A 22818-nucleotide genomic window follows, 5' to 3' on the forward strand; every position below is an offset into this window, starting at 1 on the left:
ATTACATTATTAATGGCTTCAGTCCTTTCAAGGTGTGCCAGTTGTTATGCTCAGCCTTTAGTATTGGTGCTTTTCCGACCTTATCTGCTATGAAAAAGCCCTCTGTGTGATCGCTCAGCCTCACATTGCCTATATATACTATATGTAGACACAAGACACTTTTATGAACACTACACATTACACACTTGCATGTCAAATTTAAATCTGCAAAGTAGGTAGTAACTATAGCTGTCAGATAAATGTAGTGGTGTAGAAAGTACAATAATAGTGGAGTAGAAGTAAAAAGTAGCATAAAACACAAACACTTCAATAAAGTACAAGTACCTTTAACTTGCACTTAAGTACAGTATTTGCATGAATGTACTTTCCACCACTGGGTGTATATAGTATTACATTTTATATATGCACATGCATACAGTATTAAATGACTCCTCTATTTGCATTTGTTCTTGTAATTTTGCTGCTGTGACACTGGAATCAATACATTTTATATATAATCTTGAAATGAAAATGGACACATTTTAGTATAATTATTTGTTTTATTTCAATACATACAAAGAGTTCAGGTACAAATGAAGCAACACAAGAAAAAATGCCTTTATTTTCACAGAATTTCGCTTGATATTGCTTAAATTTTTTTGGTGCAGCACCGTATTAATGTCACAAAACTGAACAGAACATTTACATATAATGTGCAGGCAATATTTTGGAGATTACACATTCAAATCTGTTCATTCACCTCTACCTTTACATTAATCAATTACTTTTTCTCCAGGGTTTTCAGTCAGAGGAAGGTGTTCTCAATGACCAGTGTCTGGGGCTCTTCCTTTGTTTCCTCAGCTGGTGGTGCCAGCATGCTCCCGGTCTCTTCCTCTAACCGAGAGCAGCACATATTCCTAGCGCAGGCCTTTCCACAGGCGAGGCTGCAGGTCAGAAAAGGAGGCAGGGAGGGGTCCACTCTGTGCACAACAGGTGAGGCGTCCCCCTCGCTGCCTGCAGAGGACCCAGAGCAGGAGGCAAACTCTGGCTGAACGGTGCAGCAGCTCACTCCTACACTCTGCAGCACCTTCGTGACCCCCAACATCAGATCAGCACACCTGGACATGTGTGAAATGATATAGAGTTTTTAATCTGGACAAAAACACATAACCAGCCAGAAACAGCCCCTAGAATCTATAAAATGAATTTGCGTATGATTGGATTGGACCCCCTATCGCCCGATGTGAGCTGGGACTGGCTCCAATCCCCTGTGATAATGCTCAGGATGAGAGGATATATACATACAGTAATGGATGAATTTGCTGTGTCTCATCCCAAGCATGAAATAAAAACGTAGTTAAACTATATAAACTATCAGTCATTTTTTAAAACCCATACTTACTACAGATAACCCTAGCTCCATGAGCTTTACCTAACGTCAAGCTTTACCCACAGTAACAGTACACTAATTTAGAACGGCAAACAAACATGTTTTATAGGTGTCTGGTTATACTGTTTGATTACAAAAATTAAATCCATACCTTCCAGCCAATCAGAATTGAGAATTCCTCAATGGCCATGGTATAAATAGTTAGAACCACCAGGTACAAAAGTCAAACTTTTCCACTTCACCTGTGCACTGGAAACCCAGCATGGCAGTGTACATGTACAGAGGCCACCATGAATGATTCAGTTAACTGCCAGACGTGGAGGTCGTGCACAGCCTGCACCCCAGGGACACTCTTAATCCTCCGCCCGAGGTCTGACACACAAATGTGTGGAGGTGTGGCCTGTAGCAGCAGCAAGCCGTACCTGTGCACCTGGAGAGATTTACCAGTGAAATGACATGTCAGTAGAGGTTTGGATGTTTTTATGCTTTATGCCTGCTGCGACACAAAGTGCCCTCTGGGACAAATAATAAATTGATTGATTGATCGTTACAGCTGCAGCAAATGGTTGTTATTAGTGGGTTGAACTCTTAATGTGGTCTTCATTAGAGCTTCAGCTAAATGCTCAAAAAGCAAAATTTTAACTAAATGGTATGACATAAACACACAGAGCCTGACCTGTGGTGCAGCTGTGGAAATCAGCGTAATCACAGCCAGCAGGGAGAGGCCAGGATCCAGGTAAACCAGGAGGCCACAGGTTCCAGAGCTGTGCAGGCATTGCGGGCTGACCAGCAGCATCACCAGGCTGATGATCAGAGCCAGAAAGGAGGTACAAAGGCCCTGAATAACGAGGACGAACGACAGGAGACTGACTGGACACTTGCTGCTTGGTACAGTCCTCTCAATGTGATGTGATGACTTGCAGACTGGGGAGGTACTAGATGCATTTTGACTGTCTGAAGAGGGAGAAAACATGATCTTCAGGTATGTGGTTAAATCAAAACTTTCAACTTTGGTAATGTTTTTAACGACAATCATTGAACGTTGATGAACAAAACAATACAAACACCAACAATATATGTTAATGTAAAAATTGTAATTTCACCTGCAAAAAAACCCACCTCACCCATATCAAATTGGCAATTTCATTTGGTCACATATAAAAACAAAATATTTACATATGTGCGTTGAATTCAAATGTTTTTTTTTCTTCATGTGGCTCTTCTTTTTACGGGACACCAAAGTGAGAAAGGTGACCAAAAAGTCCAAAAAGCTAAACTTTCTTACCAAGATGTCCCATGCAGGTGCTGTCTTTGGAACTCTCCGTGATGTCATCTGAACGACTCTCACACTTGCAAACCTTCAAAACTGCAACACCGCTGGCTACGTCACAGTAAATGCTGTCCTGTGTAGCTGCTGCATGCAGGTGGACTTCTGGCTGTTGTAGTGTTTGAGAGTCGGTGTCAGGGACGCTGGAGGTTCCTGGGTTACAGAGGACAAGCGCCCCATTGTGGAGTGAGTCATCCATGGCCGATTGGACGTGGCTAACGTCGTCCAGGACTCGCCCCGGCTCAGCCTGGCCTTTGGTTTTCTCTGCAGCCAAGACTGTGGGAGTCGAACAGAGGAATGAAAAACAAACATGGACACTGTTTGATGTTCCTTACTTGGCAGCTACTTCAAAGTAAAAATCTGTCAGAACAATATAATCACCTGGACAGGCACACTAATTCTTCTGTAGTAAAAGATTATGATTACATAATGCCAGTATAAGTATGTGCTTTCATATGACATGACTAACTTGGTGAGACAGAGAGAGGGGCTCTGCAGTTGTACTTTATGCTTCATGCATCATTGTGAGCTGCCACAAATTCCACATTCTCCTAAATGCAAACATTTTAGCCACCAGAATTGCAGTAACTAGTCTTACACGACATTAGACTTTAAGATCCTTAGTACAGTGAAAAGTACAGTGAAAAGTGTGGTCATCACTGATTAGATTGATCACATTTATATGGTTAACCAGCTGAAACTGGATGTCACGTGTTCAGACTCTAGTTGTAAAAATCCCATTAGGATCTATACCACTCTCATGTAGTGTTGTATTTGGAACCCAAAGGTTCGCATGAATGGCTTATAACTGATCTAAAAAGCATTTGTAAGTGATTTATTGACCATTAATAAAACTATTAGTTACAGCATTTATAAAGAGACAACACACATATTGTTATACTTTATACGTGTGCATCAGTTCTCAAAGTGAACATGTGATCTGTAAGTAATGTTACCTTTGTGGTTCTCTTCAAGGTGAGATTCGGTCTCCGTCTGCCTGCTGGCCCCAGCTCTCTCATCCTGCAGCTGAACCCAGTTCAGCCAGACCACCAGCATCTTATGGAGCACACTGAAAGCTCCGACCACCACAAGCAGCAGGGGGCGCTGCACTGGCTGTGGTTCCAGGGAAAAATTGCTGATTTCCATGAAGTAGGAGAGACACAGTGAGGTCAGGAGGAGAGTGGAGATGAAAGCCCCCACAGGGTGAATCCTGCTGCGGGTGTAGGACACACTGCAGTCTGAAGACCCACCAGTCTCGGTCCCAGGTAGAGATTTGATGGATGACACTGCAGGCAGGGTGGAGGAAGCATGTGGAGGAGATGCAGAGGAGTCCAAAGCAGAGATTGGAGGTTTTATGATGCTTGCTGCTTGAGGAGGATGAAGAGCCATGCGCAAGAGGATGAAGAGTGTGTGGAAACCATCCACCAGGGTGATAAGGGATTTGCACAGCTGACTGATGGTGACCTCGCACACCAGCAGCAAGATGGTCACTCCCAGCATGCACCCGTGTAGCACCCTCATATCTGCAACTGAGAGCGCACACTAGAACTCAAACACACACACACACACACACACACACACACACACACACACACACACACACACACACACACACACACACACACACACACACACACTCACTTCTTCTAACAACCTCCATGTTCTACATTAAGCTCATTTATTTTATTTAAAAAACATGGATGTAAATGAGATTTAAACACTAATTTCCATTTTCTCCCCTCTTGTCACTTTCTAGTTCTGGGAACATTGTCTTAGATGTGCAGTGACCGTGTCTTCTTTCAGAAGGAAACATTTTTTGCAAAAGGAAACAAAGTTAGAGCTTGAACCGACCAGGCTTCCCTGAGCAACACTGGACGTTGCAGCTGCATCTGTTACACTCAAGGTCAGGATTAGAGCCCTATAGTTACTGTATGGTGCACTCATTACTGGGTAGTTGATCACAGCCAAAGCTTAATGTGTAAAATCTTCATCTGCTAACTCCAGCTGTAGTCAAGTAAAAAAAAAGTGTAATCTTTCTCTCTGGAATGTAGTAGAGTAGAAGTATAAAGTTGCATAACATAACAACATTTAAGTACAAGTACCTCTTAAGTAAAGTGCTTCAGTAAATGTACTAAGTTACATTCCTCCACTGCTTTTAATATTAATTAAAAATTACCCACACCAGCATGCCACAGCATCATTCACTACTGTACAATTTTGAGGTACTTGTACTTTACTTAAGTATTTCCATTTCCTGCAACTTTATACATCTAGTCCGCACCAATACAGAGGCAAATACTGTACTTTTTACTCTTACATTCATGTGATGACTTGAGCTAAAAGTTAGTTTGCAGATGACATGATGTATTATAGGTGAAGATAAAGCTGTATTGATCTTGGGGAAATGCACAAAGTACCCAGCAATTTAGAGAGTAGTTCAAATTAGCTCCATCTTAACAGCTGCAACATTAAACTGATGTACACATTAATGCATCAATAATTATAATCCAGCACTGATATATATTATTCTGAAGTGAACCATAATTAATACTTTTACTTACATTTGAATGCATGGCTTTTACTTGTAAAAGACTATTTCTTCATCGTGGTATTACTACTTTTACTTAAACAAAAGATCTGAGTACTTCTTCCACCACTGACTGTAAGTCATGAATAAACCAGCATGTACATGTAACACACAGCAATCTATTTGCACAAGTGGCATTTAGAAATCAAAGTTAAAGACAAATGCAACAAATGTAGACAATCTACGCATTTTCTTTTCAGTCTAAAGTTTAATTACCCTGGAAAAGTGGACGACCCTCGGCCAGCAATCAAAGACAAGTTGAGTTCTTGGATGTGATGTGTGTGCCGCAATCAGAAAAATGTCATTCATCGTGCTCACCATCTCTCCCTGACTGTGTCCCACCACACTCCTCCTTTACTGTAATCACAGTCATGTGAGCTGGGGAGGAGGGGGTGGTGGGATATCTTCCTTTCCTCAGTCATCCCGGTTTGCATTCCATCCTCAGCTCATTGGTGGGAGAATACCTTGAGTGGACGATTACACAGCCCACCCACCCTTCACACACTCTGAGCAGATCCAGTGAAGCTAATTTGCACTAATTCAGTGTGCCGCTGCACTGCATGCAGCATTGGCACAAATGTGTTTTTTTTTATCAAGAAGGGCAGGTGATGCAGCACAGTGTGTTATGAGTTATGACTTATTCTGCCTGTGGGAGGTTTCCAGTCACTTTACATGTTACATTATTTTCCTACAGTCTGTGTTATTTTCATAGCAACTGTGATGCCTGTTGTTGCATCCAGTCTTCCAAGAGCAAGAGAGAAGTAAAGGCTATCTGTCCTTTTTGGATCTAGTAAGGTCAGAAGTTTAGTCAGTAAAATATCGACATAATTACTAATCTGTTGCTTTCATCTCAGCTTTTGGCATTTTATTTAGGATTTATTTGCAGCGTTTTCTAACTGCCCTCCAAACTAAGAAATGGTTGCCAATGAGTTGTTATATTTTGGCATGCTAACGTTATACTTGTTTTGGTTGATTGTAAAATTGTTGCAAATATGAAGGGTTGAATTCACGATTACAATTCATGTATTCCTTGTCTATTATTGAGATAATATTCAATGAATTGCAAGATATTTGCAGTGGCATATTCCCTTGTCTTAGAAGCAATGTGTAGTTTTACCTTTATCTAGTAAAGATATTTAAAAATCATTAAAATAAAACGTATTATAATCATAATAAATCAAACAAGAAAATATTATTTGATGGCGTATTAGCATAAACACTGGAAACAAGAAGGACCAGATAGCCTGGCTCTGTCCAAAGGTAACAAGCACCTCTAAAGTGCATTAATTCAAACTTATCACATCTATTTTAGTTTAGTGAGCTTTAGAGGTGCTGGTAGGCGGATTTTGGAAGAAGCTGTTTCTCTCCGTCTCCAGCTTTTATGCTAAGCTGTAGCTTTATATTTATCGTACAAACAAGATGGTGTCAATTTTCTCTTCTAACTTTCGGCAAAAAAGCAAATAGGCATATTTCCCCATAAATTCCCAAAAATAGTTCCTTTAAAGGCAACTGGGTTTTGTCTATTTTTGCATTTATTAGCTCTTTCAAGCTCTGTCGAGGTGGTGCACCCTCTCTGTCCCCCTCTTAGCACTCATGAACCCACAGATGATGCTGCAGTCCCATCAGCCCCTGCTCTTGTGTGCCCATGTGCAGGGGTCTGTTGCAGTCCACTGGACTGCGAATCAACAGGCCAGATATGGGCTGACACCACGGATAAATCCCTACTGTTCTATCAGCATGCCAGCACATTCCTGAGGCACGGCTAAGCCCAAGGAGAGACCCAGCGAGGAAGCATTTGATCACTTGCCACTGTCCCCTAACAGAGCGAGAGAGAGAGAGAGGCCACAGCAGTTTGGCAAAACCTTTAAGCACCCTCAAAGCTGAAACAAAGTTTTTAGTTATGAAGCTCTGCCTGCTTCTTCATCTTTGGAGAATTTCTTTAAAGCTATCATGATTGTTTTTTTGTGGGCACTTGGAGGCAGCGGAACTGAAAACACAACATTGACATATCATCACCTTATTAAGTTATGTCAAACATGTTAGCAAATACTTGCCTATTACACATCCAACAGACATGGAGCAACTTCTTATGCTGCTTTGAGAGCGTTTTATGTATATTTACTATTATTGGATTATTATTCATGCATTATCATTTTAGCAGTATGTTATCTTGCTTGAGGTTCTTACAGTGCAGACAATTTGCTGCTTGCTCCTGCCTCTGCTTGCATATTTCTTTTTTTGTATTGAACATTGACAGATTTACAGGTCATGACAGTTTCAAATGAAGGTACAACAATCCATCATACAATACAAATCAGGAATGCACATACATAGACATACAGTTAGACAATAAAGATCTATTCTCCCCAAGCCAACCCATACAGCCCTAGTGTTATTGTACGCAGACAATCAGACCCCAAGTAAGTTGGAAATGGACCCCAGACTTTATGAAACTGAAACGGTTCCTCTCTCAAATAGAAGCTAAGGGCTTCAAGGGGCATAAACTCCTAGTACACTGCATATCCATTGGGCAACGCTAGGGAGTTCCTCTGACACCCACTTCAATAAAATACATCTTGTAGCACAAAAGAGCAGGATTTTAAGACGTTTTAGCTGATTAGAAGGAATATCTGGAGGATGGTCTATACCAAGAATACAGAATAAGGGAGAGATGTTCAGTGCCTGTCCTATTATGTCATTAATTTCTTTACGTACATCTTCCCAAAATTTGTGAATATGTACACAGTCCAATAGACAGTGGACATATGAACCTTCCTCAATCTCACACTTAACGCAAATCTTTGATAATTCCGGGTTCATTCTCTTCCTCTTCAATAGAGTGATATGTAGTCTGTGATTATTCTGAAATTGCAGTTCCTTGGCCTTATAGTGGTGAGACACCCAGATAAGGTAAGCCAGCAGCAGTGGCAGCAAAAACTGTCCTGTCCTGTTAGTAGTGTCCTGTACACTGTCCTGTGACTCCCATGACTGTCCCGGGACAGTCAGACACTGTTCTGTACACTGTGCTGTGACTCCATGACTGTCCCGGGACAGTCAGACACTGTCCTGAACACTGTCCTGTACACTGTCCGGTGACTCCCAAACACTGTCCTGTGACTCCATGACTGTCCGGGGACAGTCAGACACTGTCCTGTACACTGTCCTGTGACTCCCAAACACTGTCCTGTGACTCCATGACTGTCCCAGGACAGTCAGACACTGTCCTGTACACTGTCCTGTGACTCCCAAACACTGTCCTGTGACTCCATGACTGTCCCGGGACAGTCAGACACTGTCCTGTGACTCCCAAACACTGTCCTGTGACTCCATGACTGTCCCGGGACAGTCAGACACTGTCCTGTGACTCCCAGACACTGTCCTGTGACTCTATGACTGTCCCGGAACAGTCAGACACTGTCCTGTACACTGTCCTGTGACTCCCAGACACTGTCCTGTGACTCAATGACTGTCCCAGTCATGGACTCCAGAGCCTCTAGCCTCTCATATAGGGTAGCATTGTGCTTAGCCAGTTTGGCACAGAGGCTTTCCAAAATTGTTGTTCTTGAATCAATATCTCTCAGCGAGGTTTCAACATCTTCCAGGCAGCCCCCAATTGATAGTACAGTCGATTGCAGAGTGTTAATAGAAGTGTGAGTCTCTTCTCTGAACTTTTCAATTAGGCTAATCACGTTGGCTAATGAAGGGGAGAATTAGCAACAAAATGCCTCCCCAACAACCGAGTGTGCAACTGGATAACAGATTTGCTCCACTGCTGCATGACCTGGATTGCGTCTCATTGTCACACAGCAGGGTAAGGACTAAGAGCAATTCAAAAAGTAAAAAGCTACAGGGAAAGCTAACGACTGGGCTTCAAACTCTGATTGTGGGTGACTCTGCTGTAAGAGATGTAAAAAGCAGTAAAAACACCAAAATACTCTGTTTTCACAAAGACATGGTGTCTGACTTGCCCACAGAATCCCGGATATCGTGGCAGCACACCAAACTGTGAAGAATATTATACTGCATATAGGGTCACATGATGTTGTAAAGCAATAGTCTGAATTGCTGAAACTGGACTTTATGGATCTGGAGGTGTTTATCAGTGGCCCTCTACCGCCAGTCAGAAGAGGAGTTGAGAGATTCAGCAGGCTGTTGGCACTGAATACATGGCTTTCAACTGCATGTACCGTCCATTCTCTGCAGTTCATTGATCATTTTAATCATCAATCTTTTTCTGAGACCGCAGACATCTTTTTTAAAGCAGATGGACTTTTCCATAGCATCCATTCCTCATCAGCCACAGCCTGTCCCAAAAAATGAGACAGATACATTTTTTAACACACTAACATTAGCCTTACTAAACGTCAGGTCTTTTGCGGGAAAATCATTTTTAATCAATGATTTTATTATTAAGCACAATCTTGATTTTATGTTTTTAACTGAATTATGGTTAGACCATAATAACAGTGCTGCTGTTCTTATCGAGTCAGCTCCCCATAACTTCAGTTTTATGAGTGAGAATAGAATGAATAAGAAAGGAGGTGGAGTCGCCATTTTGTTTAATGACTCATTCTACACAATTATCTTATGGAAATGATGCTTCTTTTGAATATGTGGCTCTTCAGCTAAGGTCCTCCCCTCGAGCTATATTTCTAAATATCTACAGGCCACCTAAATACTGTGCAACCTTCTTCGATGACTTTACTGAACTGCTGTCTAAGGGTCTGAACATTTCCAAGGTTGTGGTGACCGATGTTGCTCTCTCTGATCATTCCTGTGTTTTCTTTAACGGCACTATCTCTGTGCACAAAAGTGTCCAAACAAAGGTAATCAGAAAATGGTACATCACTGAAAACACCAGTGAATCATTCATTCAGCTTTTCTCCTCCGCACCTGCCCTCGCTGGGGTCTCAGTCACTGAGCTTGTCGATAATTTCAATTGTAAAATTACAAATGTTATTGATGTTATTGCTCCCACTAAGGTCAAAGCTGTCTCTAGTAAGAAAAGATCTCCATGGAGTAATGCCACACTGGTAAGAACAGAAAAATTGATACGGTCGACCATGACATATTACTAGACCGATTGGAAAACTGGGTTGGCCTTTCTGGCTCAGTACTAAATAAAAGAATCCTACTTAAAGGGACTTTAAAGGGACTACTTTGTGACTATAAGTAATTATGCATCTGAGCATACAAATATGACGTGCAGATTTCCCCAAGGCTCCGTTCTGGGACATCTTCTGTTTAACATGCTTCTACTCGCTCAGATTATGGAAAACAACAAAATAAGTTACCATAGTAACAGACGACACACAAATTTACATAACCCTATCGCAAGGGGACTATAGTCCAATACAAAAACTGACTAAGTGCATTGAACAAATTGACGACTGGATGTGCCATAACTTTCTTAAATTAAATGAAGAAAAAACTGAGGTGGCTGTTTTTGGATTTTATGACTTCATTGTCGACCTCAGTGGACATCTACCTTTGGCTTCTCCCAAGTTCATCAAATGTACATACAATACACAAAACACCAGAAAAACATACAAATATATAGTATACAGTACAATTTACAATAGTGCAAAAGGGCAGGTAGCAGCGCATAGGCCTACGTTGTAGTTATAGCGACCTCTTTGAAACTACAGTAAGCCGCTGAGAGGCTGGGAGCAATCAACACCTGTATGACGCGCCATTTGAATAATCCAGTTCAACTCTGGGATATGCGCTTAAAGATTTATTGTCCAGTCCAAAACAAGAATAAGCAAAAACGACAAAATCCAGTTACACATGAAAATGAACATGTGTGAAAGTGAACGTGGATGCGGTGAAATTTGCGTTTGCGTTCAACAGAAATTGTAAGAACCCAAACTCACCTCCTCTCTAGCTTCCACGATGCAGGTTCACCGTTGTACAGCATTTAGACAATGATTATTGCCAGACCAACCCCTGTTGTTTGTGCAATAGTTGTATCCTTCTCTAAATGTTTTTATACTAAAGCGCTTTTTTGCACTTCTAGTCTTAAACAATTTTATTATTTGTATTTTGTTTTATATATTTTTATATAGGCCTAATTCCTTTCTTCCCGTTGTTTCTTGTGAGTAGCTGCTGTTGTAGGCTTGTCCCAAGAGTTTCATTCGCCTAGTTCCTGTGCAGATTAAAAATAAAATACTTTGAACCTTTGAAACCAGGACACAATGTTGTGTATAACTAGTTAATGTTTATGAAATACCTTATCCTGGTCCAGTTTGACTCCCTGCTGAGAACACGCATGAATTAGTATCAAATAAAGTCCAGTTTCTTCTTACCTTAGTCTGTGGATCTTAATAATTCACAGGAAAAAAAACTTTACATTGACCGATTCTTCAACCGTTGAGGTGCTTAACTCTTGTGTTGTCTTGTTGTTTTGTTAAATTGTTAAATTTTTCATCTACACATTTTCAGTGCTTATTTCTACGTCCCATATTTTCTGATATAAAACAAAAATTGAAAACGGGTCAATGTGACCCGAAGTCAACACAAGGGTTAATCACGTTTTATATTAATGTTGACAGAGACAGCGCCTCAGGAGTTTCTCTGAAAGTATGACCAGTCATGAAAAACAGAGAACAGGAGGCCAACAGAACATTATGAAATGTTTAATTTCAACCAGAATTTTACAGTAACTCCAACCAATACAACCCAAACCCTGTGGAGTTTAAGAACCCAGACGCTCAACAGTGTCACAATGTTTCTGTGCACTGAACAGAAAAACTACAAAAAAAACACACAACAGCAAACTACAATCACTGTATGGCAGGTTTGTGTGTGTGTGTGAATAGACCTTGATTCAACTCACTGTGATACAAGACACTTTTCTTTTGCAGTATGGATGTTTTGTGAGTTTATAAATTTCTCCGGGATTGCACAACATTCTTGTACGACTCACACTAACCAATAATCTCATGAGGAAGAAATAAAAGTCAATTTCCACTTTAAAGAGAGGAGGTAAGACAATCTGAGTAGAAAATAAGGGTCCTTTTATAAATTAAATGTTCTGTGGTGGTGATACTGTATGTTACACATAGGTTTGGACTGGGGAACTTTAATACATATCTGTGATAAGTGTGGTTGAAATGTATTAAAGAAAACTTAACAGTTACACAGCATGAATATATACAATGTTTAAAAATCTATTCAACAAAAGGGTTGCATGCATTTAGACCAGTGATTCCCAACTACTGGTCTAAATGAACGCAAGTGGGACCCTTTAAAGCCATGAAATGATTAAAGGAATAGTTTGACATTTTGGGAGATACAAATTTGCTGTCTTGTAGAGAGCTGAGATGAGAAGATTGACACCGCTCTCATATCTGTACACTAAATACTGTATGAAGCTACCTCAGACAGTTAGCTCAGCATGAAGACTGGAAACAGCTAGCCTGGCCTAGTTTTACCCAGTAGGTGATTTGTTAATGTTTAACAGGGGACCCGGTTTGTTTCGTTCACACGCGTAGCACCATGGACAGACCATGGATTTATCAAGACACAGCACAGTTAGGCTACGGATATTTCAGAGCCATGGTAAGGGCTATAGATTCTAACTTGCACCAACCTCAGTCAGATAAAGGATTAATGTGTCAGGCAGACTAGACTAACATATACAACTAAACAACCCCTCCACTCTCTCTGCAACTAGGCGATGGCAGGTCAAAGGGGCTTGGTTTTTGGTCATTTGCTAACAAGGGGGATGGCATCCCCCCTCATATACTTGTTTTACCATGTCTGGCCTCCGGGATTATGTTTTTTTTAATCAACATAATGATGAAACGTTAATAAATGTATCGGATGCATTTGTTTTCCTCGGTTCATGCTCGTAACAACTGAAGCATCATTTAAAGGTGCATTAGGTTAGACTTATGAAACTAACTTTCTGTCATATTTGCTGAAACTGACTCTATGTTCCAGTAGAACTACATGAAGCAGGTAATTAAAAAAAACAACTCTGGCTCCTCTGGTACCATCTACAGCCTGTAGTGTGATTTGCAGAAATTCACAGCTCCCTGTTCAGATGCACCAATCAGGGCCAGGGGGGGGTGTCTAACTGCGTGTCAATCAATGCTCATGCACACGCATTCATTCTCCCTCGTGGGGGGAGGGGCTTAGGAGACAGTTTTGGGCTTTAGCAGAAAAGGGGGAGGGACTGAGAAGTTGTTGATGTTCAATTTTTTTGGCTAAGTCCTGGATCTTCCCAGTCCTACCTACAGCACCTTTAAAGTTTGTAATGGTTATGTTTAAGCACTCACAGCACTTGGTTAAGGTGTGGAAAATATGGTTGAAAAAATCAACAGTGACTTGAAGCTTGAGACCTGTTTTGTGCACTAGTTTCCTTCCTACAGTAGAAAAAAAAAACATTGCCAATGAGCATAATCCAGGCAGTAATTACATTTCCCTTCAAAAAGTAATTGGCAAAACATATTAGTAGTATATTAATGTAGTTTCTAGGAGACAGGGTTGCCTGAGTAGATGGCTTCATTCTGAGGGGTCAAAACACAAAAAGGCTACTCATAGAGATAAAAGACAAAGGACGCTGTGTTATGTTAGAGACATTTTACTTACTGGGGTTGTCTGTAAGTTTTGAAGGGTAATTAAAACCATATTTTCAATATCTCCTAACAATCTCCTGTATTATTGGAGCATTACTGGCGAGAGTGGATTAGTGGAGTCTGGAATTCCTCACATACAGAGCAGAGCTCCCAGCCTGTGCTCGACCCCCTGCCCACCGCTACACACCCTCGCTCCAGGGTGTGAGGGAGTGAAGATTTAGTTTTGTTGGAAACATGTGCTTTCTGCTTTATTTTGAATCCTGTAAATCATCTTTTTGGAAAGAGATGTTGCTTTTGAATATTTTAAATGTAGTCTTTTACTCATGCTAGCAATGTGGCTTTATGTCCAGACTGAAATATCTCAATAACTATAGCAGGGAATGCCATGTTAATGACATTCTCATTAGTCTCGTACTTTGTTGAGTGAATTATCATGTTTTATCAAACATTTTACTGTCATTAACCTCGGTCACTGTGCTTGCACTCACTACAGACAAGCAGCATCCCTTCTTCTCGGCTGAATTTCAATCTTACCGTGCCATGAGGGTAAAGACCCACTGAAATGATGGTGGAGCAAAGTTAATATTCTATTAAACACTTTGCAAGGCATTGTGGGATTCCCGGCAACGTAGGATTGACCAGCCATACAAAAAAGGAGTTTCAAAAGTTGAACATTTTAAACTTTAAAGCAAATTAGGGTGACATTTGCCTGCTGGCTACACAGTATTTTGCCAAAAAACTGACAACAAGCAATGCAGTAGTGGGTCAGGAAGTCAACAAGCTACTCGCTGCCACATTCTTTGGAAATGTGAACAAAGGCTTTGCCAGCTGAAATCCAAACATCTCTCACTACAGTAGGATATTGCTCTGCTAGCTAGCCACACTAACCCCAAATCACTTTTGATTGGAAACATTTACGTTACTGCACAGAGTTCAAGATGAGTCATCAAACATATTTTTGTTTTACAGAAAGAGGAATTTTGATATAAAAGAACTCAAAAATGAATTGTCAACACATATAGCAAGAGAAACATGAACAATTCACACAGGGAGTGGATTAGAACTTGAAAAATGTCACTTGGCATTTTACTGACTTCAGTCATTGCTGGGTCTAATGACATGTTCACGTCATGTCGGAGTTGTCGTAATTACGAGTTTCCGACTGGTAAACAGTGTTCACATCAAACATCAAATTGGTAATTTTGACTGAGAAACTTGGATTTTTTTCCCGAAAGCTCTGGCCCCCAGGACACTAGGGTTGGGCAATACGTAGAAAATCAAATATCACAATTTTTGGGACCAAAGAAACCAAAGCAAACATTGGGGGAATGTATGACATTTTTAATTTGGAGTTGCAGAAACATGTTCTTTTCTGCTTTTCTATGCAGAGGTTGCGGTGCGAGGGGTTGTGCATCAGTGCCAAACACACAAACTATCTGCCTGATGTCTAACTATATCAAAACATGATTGTCATTCTACACTGACAGCCCCTTTGTCACTCACAGTGAGGTTTCCAACCTCCCTGGACTTAACCACAGCAATGTATTTATTTTTAATGGTACTGATCAATAGAAAGTGAAAAGAAAAAAACAATTATAGGGACTGTACTTTTTAATATTGTATTAAATAATTACATTTTTTTTATTTTATAGAAGTGATGTAATGACTCAATTTCCAACAAAACATCTCTGTAGCTTCCTTATTCACTAGTTGTATCCAAAAATCCCAACCAAACTTGATCGACACACATTTTTCCATCTGCAGAGTTCAGGCATTGAAACATTCAGTCATATCATTTAGTCATTACATGCATTTATTTGAGAGGAACAAATTTCGCCATACATATCTTTGTGATTACCAGCACATTTCAATTAAGTTAACAAATTATTAAAAATTTCTAAAAATTAAAGCATAACAAACAGTGGGGGCAAACTATGTTGGGTGGAGAGGAGCAGGAGGGTTGAATGCGGCTCCTTTTAAGAAGAAAACAAACAACACACCTGCCTGTATCTGCTTCAGGAAATAATCAAAGCAGCTCTCTTCAAGAACATACATGAAGTTGACATTTCATGTGAAGTTTCTTCCTAAATCCCTTGCTCTGGAAAATTCAGGACAGAAGTTGGATTTGAGCAGAGACATCAGCGCCTGCAGTGTTGTATACGATGTTGTTCAGACTGTGGTATCCTTTCACTTCTGTCTCCACTGAGAAAACACAACCACCACTGCCACCTTGTGGCCACAGCCTCACCCAGCACAGTAGCGTTAAAACAAGGACTTTGATGAGAACTAGTGTTTGCTGCATTCGTGTGTTTGCTTTGATTACTGCACCCCGACTGCTATAGTCAACCATTCAACCATATTTACCTTTTCTTCCAACACAGATTACCCTTCCCTCCCCCAAAAAAAACCCAAAACTAAATATTTGCTCTAGTTTGAATCTGAAATATACATCAACAAAATGGGGTTCATCTTTAAAAGCAACCCCCAAAATGAAAAAGAAAAAGATAAAATGAGGATGGGGGTGAAGAAAAAGGGGAAAAAGTAAATCAGAAAAGGCTCATATAGCTATAAAATAAATAGAAAATAAGTGATTTCTCAAAGCAGCCCAAAGAAAAAACAAAGACTGAACCTGAAGTGGTGAGTTTTGAAGGCAACATGAATGAAGAGCTGGAGCGGGGAGATGGCAGAAAGTATCAGTGGAAAACTGAGGGACAGGAGGAAGGAGAGTGGGAAATGTCGACAGAGACCGAGCTGCTTTTCTTGAAAGAGTTTAACACAACAATGACTGGTCGGACAATGCAATAATAGTGTCAGAGTTGTAGAGAATCAAGGAAAAAGATGTAAATAACTCAACCAAAAGCAGACATCTTGCTTTCTGACATTCGCAGACGTTCTGGTTTTTTTCAGCTGGGAGCAAAATTACCGAAGCTTTTTGTTTGTTTTTGTTGCAGCGGAGGCAGGCGGAGAGACAGTTGCAGCTCCTCCACATCAGATCTGAGAAGACTGACCGGAGGGGGACGCTGATTCCTGAGGGGCCAAAGTGAGCAGAGGAGGAGAAAACACAGAGAGGGAAGTCACTTTGGCAGAGGTCCCTTAAAAGTTCTATCCCGGAAGGGAGAGAAATGGTCAGGAGTTGGGAACAGACATAAAACGTTGACATTTAAACATACACGTTAACATCTTCAGCTTCCTTGGATATAAAAGCCTTTGATAGTGACCTACATCCACCTCTAGAACAAGTGTTTAAAGCCAGCAGGTCCACTCAGTAGGGCCTGTCAACGCTATTATGTCTTGTGAATGTGCCATCAACCCCACTTTTCTCATTATCACTGTTATGTCATTGTGTATGTGTTACGAAAAAAAATTAAAAATAGAATTGCTAGATATTCCCCCAACTACAGTGGAAATCTACACAAGAGAGCAACACGAGGGCTGTGAGAAAGGTCTGTGTTGTCTTTGGTTAGTGTTTAATCTCCCAGCTCTCTTCTGTCTCACTCACAGGTGTCTGCTTGTGTACAAAGATTGCAGATTGACGAAATGTAGTGATAACGGTGATTTTATTTCTCTCTCTTTTTTTTTTTTCTCTTCTTCCGCATAATATGTATATGTAACTGTGTTTCTGTGGTTGATGTGGTGTGGATGTTGAGGGTATCTTTTTTTTGTCACAGCAAAACTCCAGAAGTCGACTTTGTATTTTTTGTTTCTTTCTCTAATTTGCTTGTATTTTCAGAGCTTTGACTGTAATACCAGGTCTTTTGTCCTTTATGGACAGGTTGTGTGGATGGTAAAGTCAAAGAAAAGACAAAAACATTGTAGGGCAACTTGTCATGTAGTAGAGCCAGACAAACTATCGACGAGCTGTTTTCTCCTGTCCTCCCCGTCCCTGTGAAAGTAGAAGAATTGAGGTTCATTACTCCTGAATGTAGCAGAGAACATTTGTAAAACCAAACTCAAAGCTAACCTAATTATCAATGATCCTCAAGAATCTCCTTTAGGGTAAAACCCTTTTGCTCAATCTGTGCACACTGTTGTGTCTGAAGGAAGCCATTACAGTGCTTTTTTGCAGTAGGTTTTGACATTAAAATGCTACTTTGGCTGCACAAATACATTCAAAACTCAATTACCTTCTGAGGGTCCTGCTGGCCTTACACCTCGTCTATACTGGCCACAGAGCAGCAGCTCTTGCAGTCCTCCGTCAGAGTCTATACTAGCTGTGTTCACTGCGGTGCAATTACAAGTGCTTATTTTGATTATTTTATTTTTATCCTCTAAAGAAAATATTCTTTTCTTTCAGGGACATTTGGCAGGTTTACTACAAGTCTAAAGTAGCTTAAGACTTTAAGGAAAGATACGTTTATTTAGTGTCACAGAGCCTTTTAAACACAGCTGCAATTCAAAGTTTTATGGAGAGGAAATGCATTAGAATATTTGTGAACACAATGAAGAGTAAAATATAATCTCTACAAACAAGGTTATAGGGATACACTGGTTATTGTCTTGTCGTCAAGAATGTACAAAAATATCCATTAAAGAAATGTTTTTCAGTCGCATCAGATTCAAACTTGAACTATTTGGTAAAATATTTCCACATTATTTTTCCTTCACCGATTATCAGTTTATTTATGTTTATGAATAACCAATACATCCTATGATTTCAATACCGTTTTGTTTTAATGATATAACAAATTTCAGCTTGACATTCAGAGTCAAATTACAAAACACATTTGAAGTAAATAGAATAAAATGACAAATTATAGAAAAAATATAAAGCTATCAATATTTTAGGAAGTATCCTAACTTCTTTTTTTCTTAACTCTCATAAGTTAGAAAGTGGTAAGAATTGAACCATGGGTTCACAGTGGAGTCGTAACTGTAAAGCCCAATATTAGAGCGGGTTTGTTCAACTCCATTAACTTGTAATATTTTCTACTTGCTAGGGGCCTTTGAAATTAGTTTTTATTTGATGGTGTTTTATATTCATACCTACTTGTTCAGCATGAAGACGATAAGGTGCTTTCGAAGAAGTAGCTTCTGCAAGTTGACTTCAACAATATGATGATGAATCTATTTCTACTTGTGATTTGTTAATCTATTGTGTGTGTGTGTGTGTGTGTGTATATATATATATATACACACACACACACACACACACGCGTTAATCGCGTATGCGATACGCGTTAATCGCGATGCGGTTAAGGGCCGAGTATAATGCGTTATTTTTATTTATTTTTTTATTTTTTTAATCGTATTAATCGCAGGCCGCCATTTATTAATTTATTTTCACTTCACTCGGCTTTGCGTCGTGCCCAACAGGCTACTATTTTGCCGTACTTCCTCGTAACACATCCTGCTGCTGCAGGAATAGCAACGCGGATTTCAGTGCCTCATTCTGGTGCCACTGATATGGCTGCACTTCTCTCTGATGCTCTGAAACGTTACAGACAACAGAAACATTGCTGCACGTGACGCTAGTTAACACTATACTCGACAGCAGCTAACATTAGCCTACCGCTAGCTAGTTAACACTATACTCAACAGCAGCTAACGTTAGCCTACCGCTAGCTAGTAGCTGGATTAAACACGGTTAAAATGCTGACAGCTAACGCTAAACGGTGTAAAGTGTGATTGTGTTTTACTGTAGAGGATTCAACACCGGGATGTAACAATCTGCAGCTGCCGTCGGAAAAACACAGACGGCCAGTTCATTGAAACTGGTAATTTACAGCGTCGTGGTGCATTCAAAGTTGTTGTTAAATGCCCTTTTCCCATCTGCTGGTTGTTATTGTCATTCAACAGCTATTTACTAGTTAAATAAGTTATTGTTATAGTGATTACATTATTATTAAACATTTAATTTTGACGATATGGTCTTAGCAATAAACAAGCCATTCTTTAATGTTGCCCACTGTTTAGTACCTTCTTTTTTTTTTTTTTTTCTTAAAAAGTATCGGTTCAGGCACCGTTAAGGCACCGGTACCGTTTTAAAAGTACCGCTTTAGGACCGGTATCCAAACCAAACAATACCCAACACTAATATTGACTCTAGATTCAAACGTGTGACTAGATTAAATATATAATAAACAAATACAAATCTTAAAATCAAGTTCATAAAGTCATTTTCTTTGCATTCATTTGATTCCCAATCAAGATACACTGGAAAGAATAATTGCTTTCCATTGTTAATATGTACTTAAAAACAGTTCTGAAATGCAAAATGATTTTTTTTAATCATGTGATAAAACGTGATTAATTGCGATTAACTATAGAAAGTCAACGATTGAAAATGTAATAGTTTGACAGCCCATATATATATATATATATATATATATATATATATATATATATATATATATATATATATATATATATAGACAAATGTTTAACTCAAAACCTCATGGTGCGTCTCTCCCGGTCTCCAAACTGGCTTCTAGCAGCAGCTCCTCCAGGTCTTGTCCACAGCTGACACTCACTACACAAGGAACACATCACACACATTACCAAACAGGATTTTCACACCTTAAACCACTTAATTTATTTAAAAATCAGCAAAGATCAGTGGTTACAGTGACTCACCGTGCTCCATCACACAGCTGCCGGGCTTGGGGCTTTCGGCGTCCAGAAGATGGAGAGAGAACTCAGGCTTCAGGCCGTTGGGTAGAGCTGAACCGACTATCTCCTCCTCCGGAGCCTCGGCAAAACACTCGTCTTCGTCTGCAGAGCTCTCATCGGGTGAATCCTCGTCTTTGACTGGGGAGACAGACTCAGTCGTGGCTGGTTCGGGACTCTTTGAGGCTTCTCCTGCTGGAGGATTTAACTCCTGAGCTCCACCTTGAGTGACAGATGGTTCTTGTTGATCAGTCTGGACGGAGAGAACAGGCTCTGCTGCCTGTTCATCTGCCTCCGTTTGCTTCTTTGGACATGGTTCCTCTTGGGTTGGCTGGCTGTCCTCTTTCTCTGTTAAACTGGGTTTTTCATTTTCTGACAAGTCGGCTGGCGCTTCCTGCTTCTCCTCTATTGGAAGGGCCTCCTCTTCTTCTGTTTGGTTCGGTAACTGGCTCTCCTCTGATGCAGATGATAGCTCATCCTGTAGCTGTTCATGAGCAATTGTTAACGGCTGCTGCGATTGTTCCGCAGGGATACTAGTCTGGGTTTGACTCAGTTCATCGAACTGTTTACGCTCTCCTTCTATGCTCACCTGAGTCACATCTTCTGTAAGACCTTCCTCCTCCTCCTCTCCTTCCTTCTTTTCCTCAAAACAAGTGGGCTCAGATTGGGGGCTTATAATGCTCTCCATTACCTCCTTAGTGAGCTGAAATGCTGCAGCCTGCACCGATGAGGAGTTTGATGGCAGGACTGGTGCTTGTTGACTTGGATCTGTCACTTCTGGGTATAAAGTGCTAGCTGTCGCATCCTCTGTGGGTTGACTTGTAGACTGTGGCTCTAGTGTAGTATTTACTGCAGACTCTAAGTGTGCTACAGGACTCTGATCTTTGAGTTTACAGTCTGTTGACGGAGCAGCTGAGCTCTCCTTCAAGTCCGCCTGTGTCAGTTGTGTTTGTGATGAGGGCGGTGGCCATGTCGGCTGTGTCGTGGGTGTGCTCCCGTCTACAGGCTTCTTTGAGGCCTCTTTAGCCTGGCTGGCAGCTGCAGGTGCGCTCATCTGGAGTTGTAGCTGCTCAGGGGGGCTCTCCACCCGAGTTACCATGAAGATCTTGTGACCCCTCCCTGGACTAGAGACAGATATACAGCGACCAGGAGACGGAGGGGTGCCACGAGGAACTGAAGATTCTGTGACGGTGATGCCGGAAATGACACTCGGGCCGCCAGTAGGTGAGGCAGACAGGGTTGAGGATGTACATGAGGCACTGAGGAAGGGCTGTGCAACCCCTGTCTGGGTTTGAGGAGCAGTCTGGTTTAAGCGAGGGGAGGAGTTTGACGTGGAAGAGGACTTTGTTACCACCTCCTCATCCTCCTCATCCTCAGTGTCTGAGTCCGACTCCAGGATCATTTGAGGAATGCTAGTCTCATTGCTGTCTCCTGACTGGCTGCTTGTTTGTCCTTCATTTCCTGGCGTTTCACCTTTTTCTTCTACCTCTTTCCCCCCTTTGTCCCCTCTCTCCTCTGCTGCTGGTTCTTCCTCCTCTTCTTCTGTGGTCCCATCTTCTGTGGCGATTTCAGCCATGGATGCTGACTGCCTCATCTTCTGCTCCGTTTCCTCCTTCTCCTTAGCCAGGATGAAGTTCCTCTTGCAGCCATTCTGGATCTCAGCCAGCAGGGCACGCTGGGTCTCAATGAAGCTCTTTACCTGAAAGACAAAAAAAGCACGTCCCAAACATGGATACAAACCAAAAGAATATCAGAATAAACAACAACTAAATTGAAGCAATCCCTACAATCTCTTTTGAGCCAGTACTATTCTTCAGACTGCTGTTTCTCCCCCCCCCCACTCATTTCCTGTCATCTCTCCACTGTTAGCTATTTAATAAAGGCATACAATCAGGGTTCAAAATTAACTACCACCAGCCAAATGGCTAGCGAATGCTCAAATAAAAGCAGCCACTCTATAGATTACCATTGTTTTCTTGGCTGGTGAGTGGAGAAATCTACCAGCCATTTGCATATTTTACTAGCATGTGGCTTCATTCAATGCTCCGAAGAATCATTAAAAAAAAGGCTAAGGCTAGTATTATTCTGTATTGTAATTATGGTCAACAAAGCCAATGAAAAATGTAATTAGTTTCATTAGTCCATCTCTCTGTAGCGCTCCGAACCAAGACCATTCATTCCTACTGAAGACAAATGTGTTAAAAAAAACAGGTCATAGATAAACAGTTTCATTTTAAAAAAATAAATCAAAAGGCTAAATAATTTCTTAAAACAGCTGGGCACTGTAGTTCTAAACAAAAGTTACTCAAACAGGAGTAAATTGTGCATCTTATGGGGATCATTT

At 40.8% G+C, this 22818-nt stretch overlaps 2 protein-coding genes across 2 annotated transcripts in view; both read right to left on the reverse strand.

Annotated features, from left to right (window-relative positions):
* Nucleotides 1-784: 784 nt before the first annotated feature.
* LOC144512733 (proton-coupled zinc antiporter SLC30A1) lies at nucleotides 785-5656 on the reverse strand. Its single transcript, XM_078243624.1, has 6 exons — nucleotides 5602-5656; nucleotides 3653-4225; nucleotides 2655-2972; nucleotides 2046-2323; nucleotides 1612-1799; nucleotides 785-1097 (listed from the first exon to the last, which is right to left on the reverse strand). Exons 1-6 carry the CDS (start codon nucleotides 5654-5656, stop codon nucleotides 785-787), a joined length of 1725 nt encoding a protein of 574 aa, XP_078099750.1.
* An 11557-nt stretch (nucleotides 5657-17213) lies between these two features.
* ppp1r37 (protein phosphatase 1, regulatory subunit 37) overlaps nucleotides 17214-22818 on the reverse strand; it is a 51604-nt gene continuing 45999 nt past the window's right edge. The window contains exons 11-13 of the mRNA XM_078246142.1: nucleotides 20442-22173; nucleotides 20260-20337; nucleotides 17214-17751 (exon numbers count right to left, since the gene is read on the reverse strand). Coding sequence (XP_078102268.1) covers nucleotides 20261-20337; nucleotides 20442-22173 — 1809 coding nt within the window. The 3' untranslated portion in view covers nucleotides 17214-17751; nucleotide 20260. The remainder of the gene's footprint in view (nucleotides 17752-20259; nucleotides 20338-20441; nucleotides 22174-22818) is intronic.

The sequence above is a fragment of the Sander vitreus genome, chromosome 3 (genome assembly GCF_031162955.1).
Source record: "Sander vitreus isolate 19-12246 chromosome 3, sanVit1, whole genome shotgun sequence".
NCBI lineage: Eukaryota > Metazoa > Chordata > Actinopteri > Perciformes > Percidae > Sander > Sander vitreus.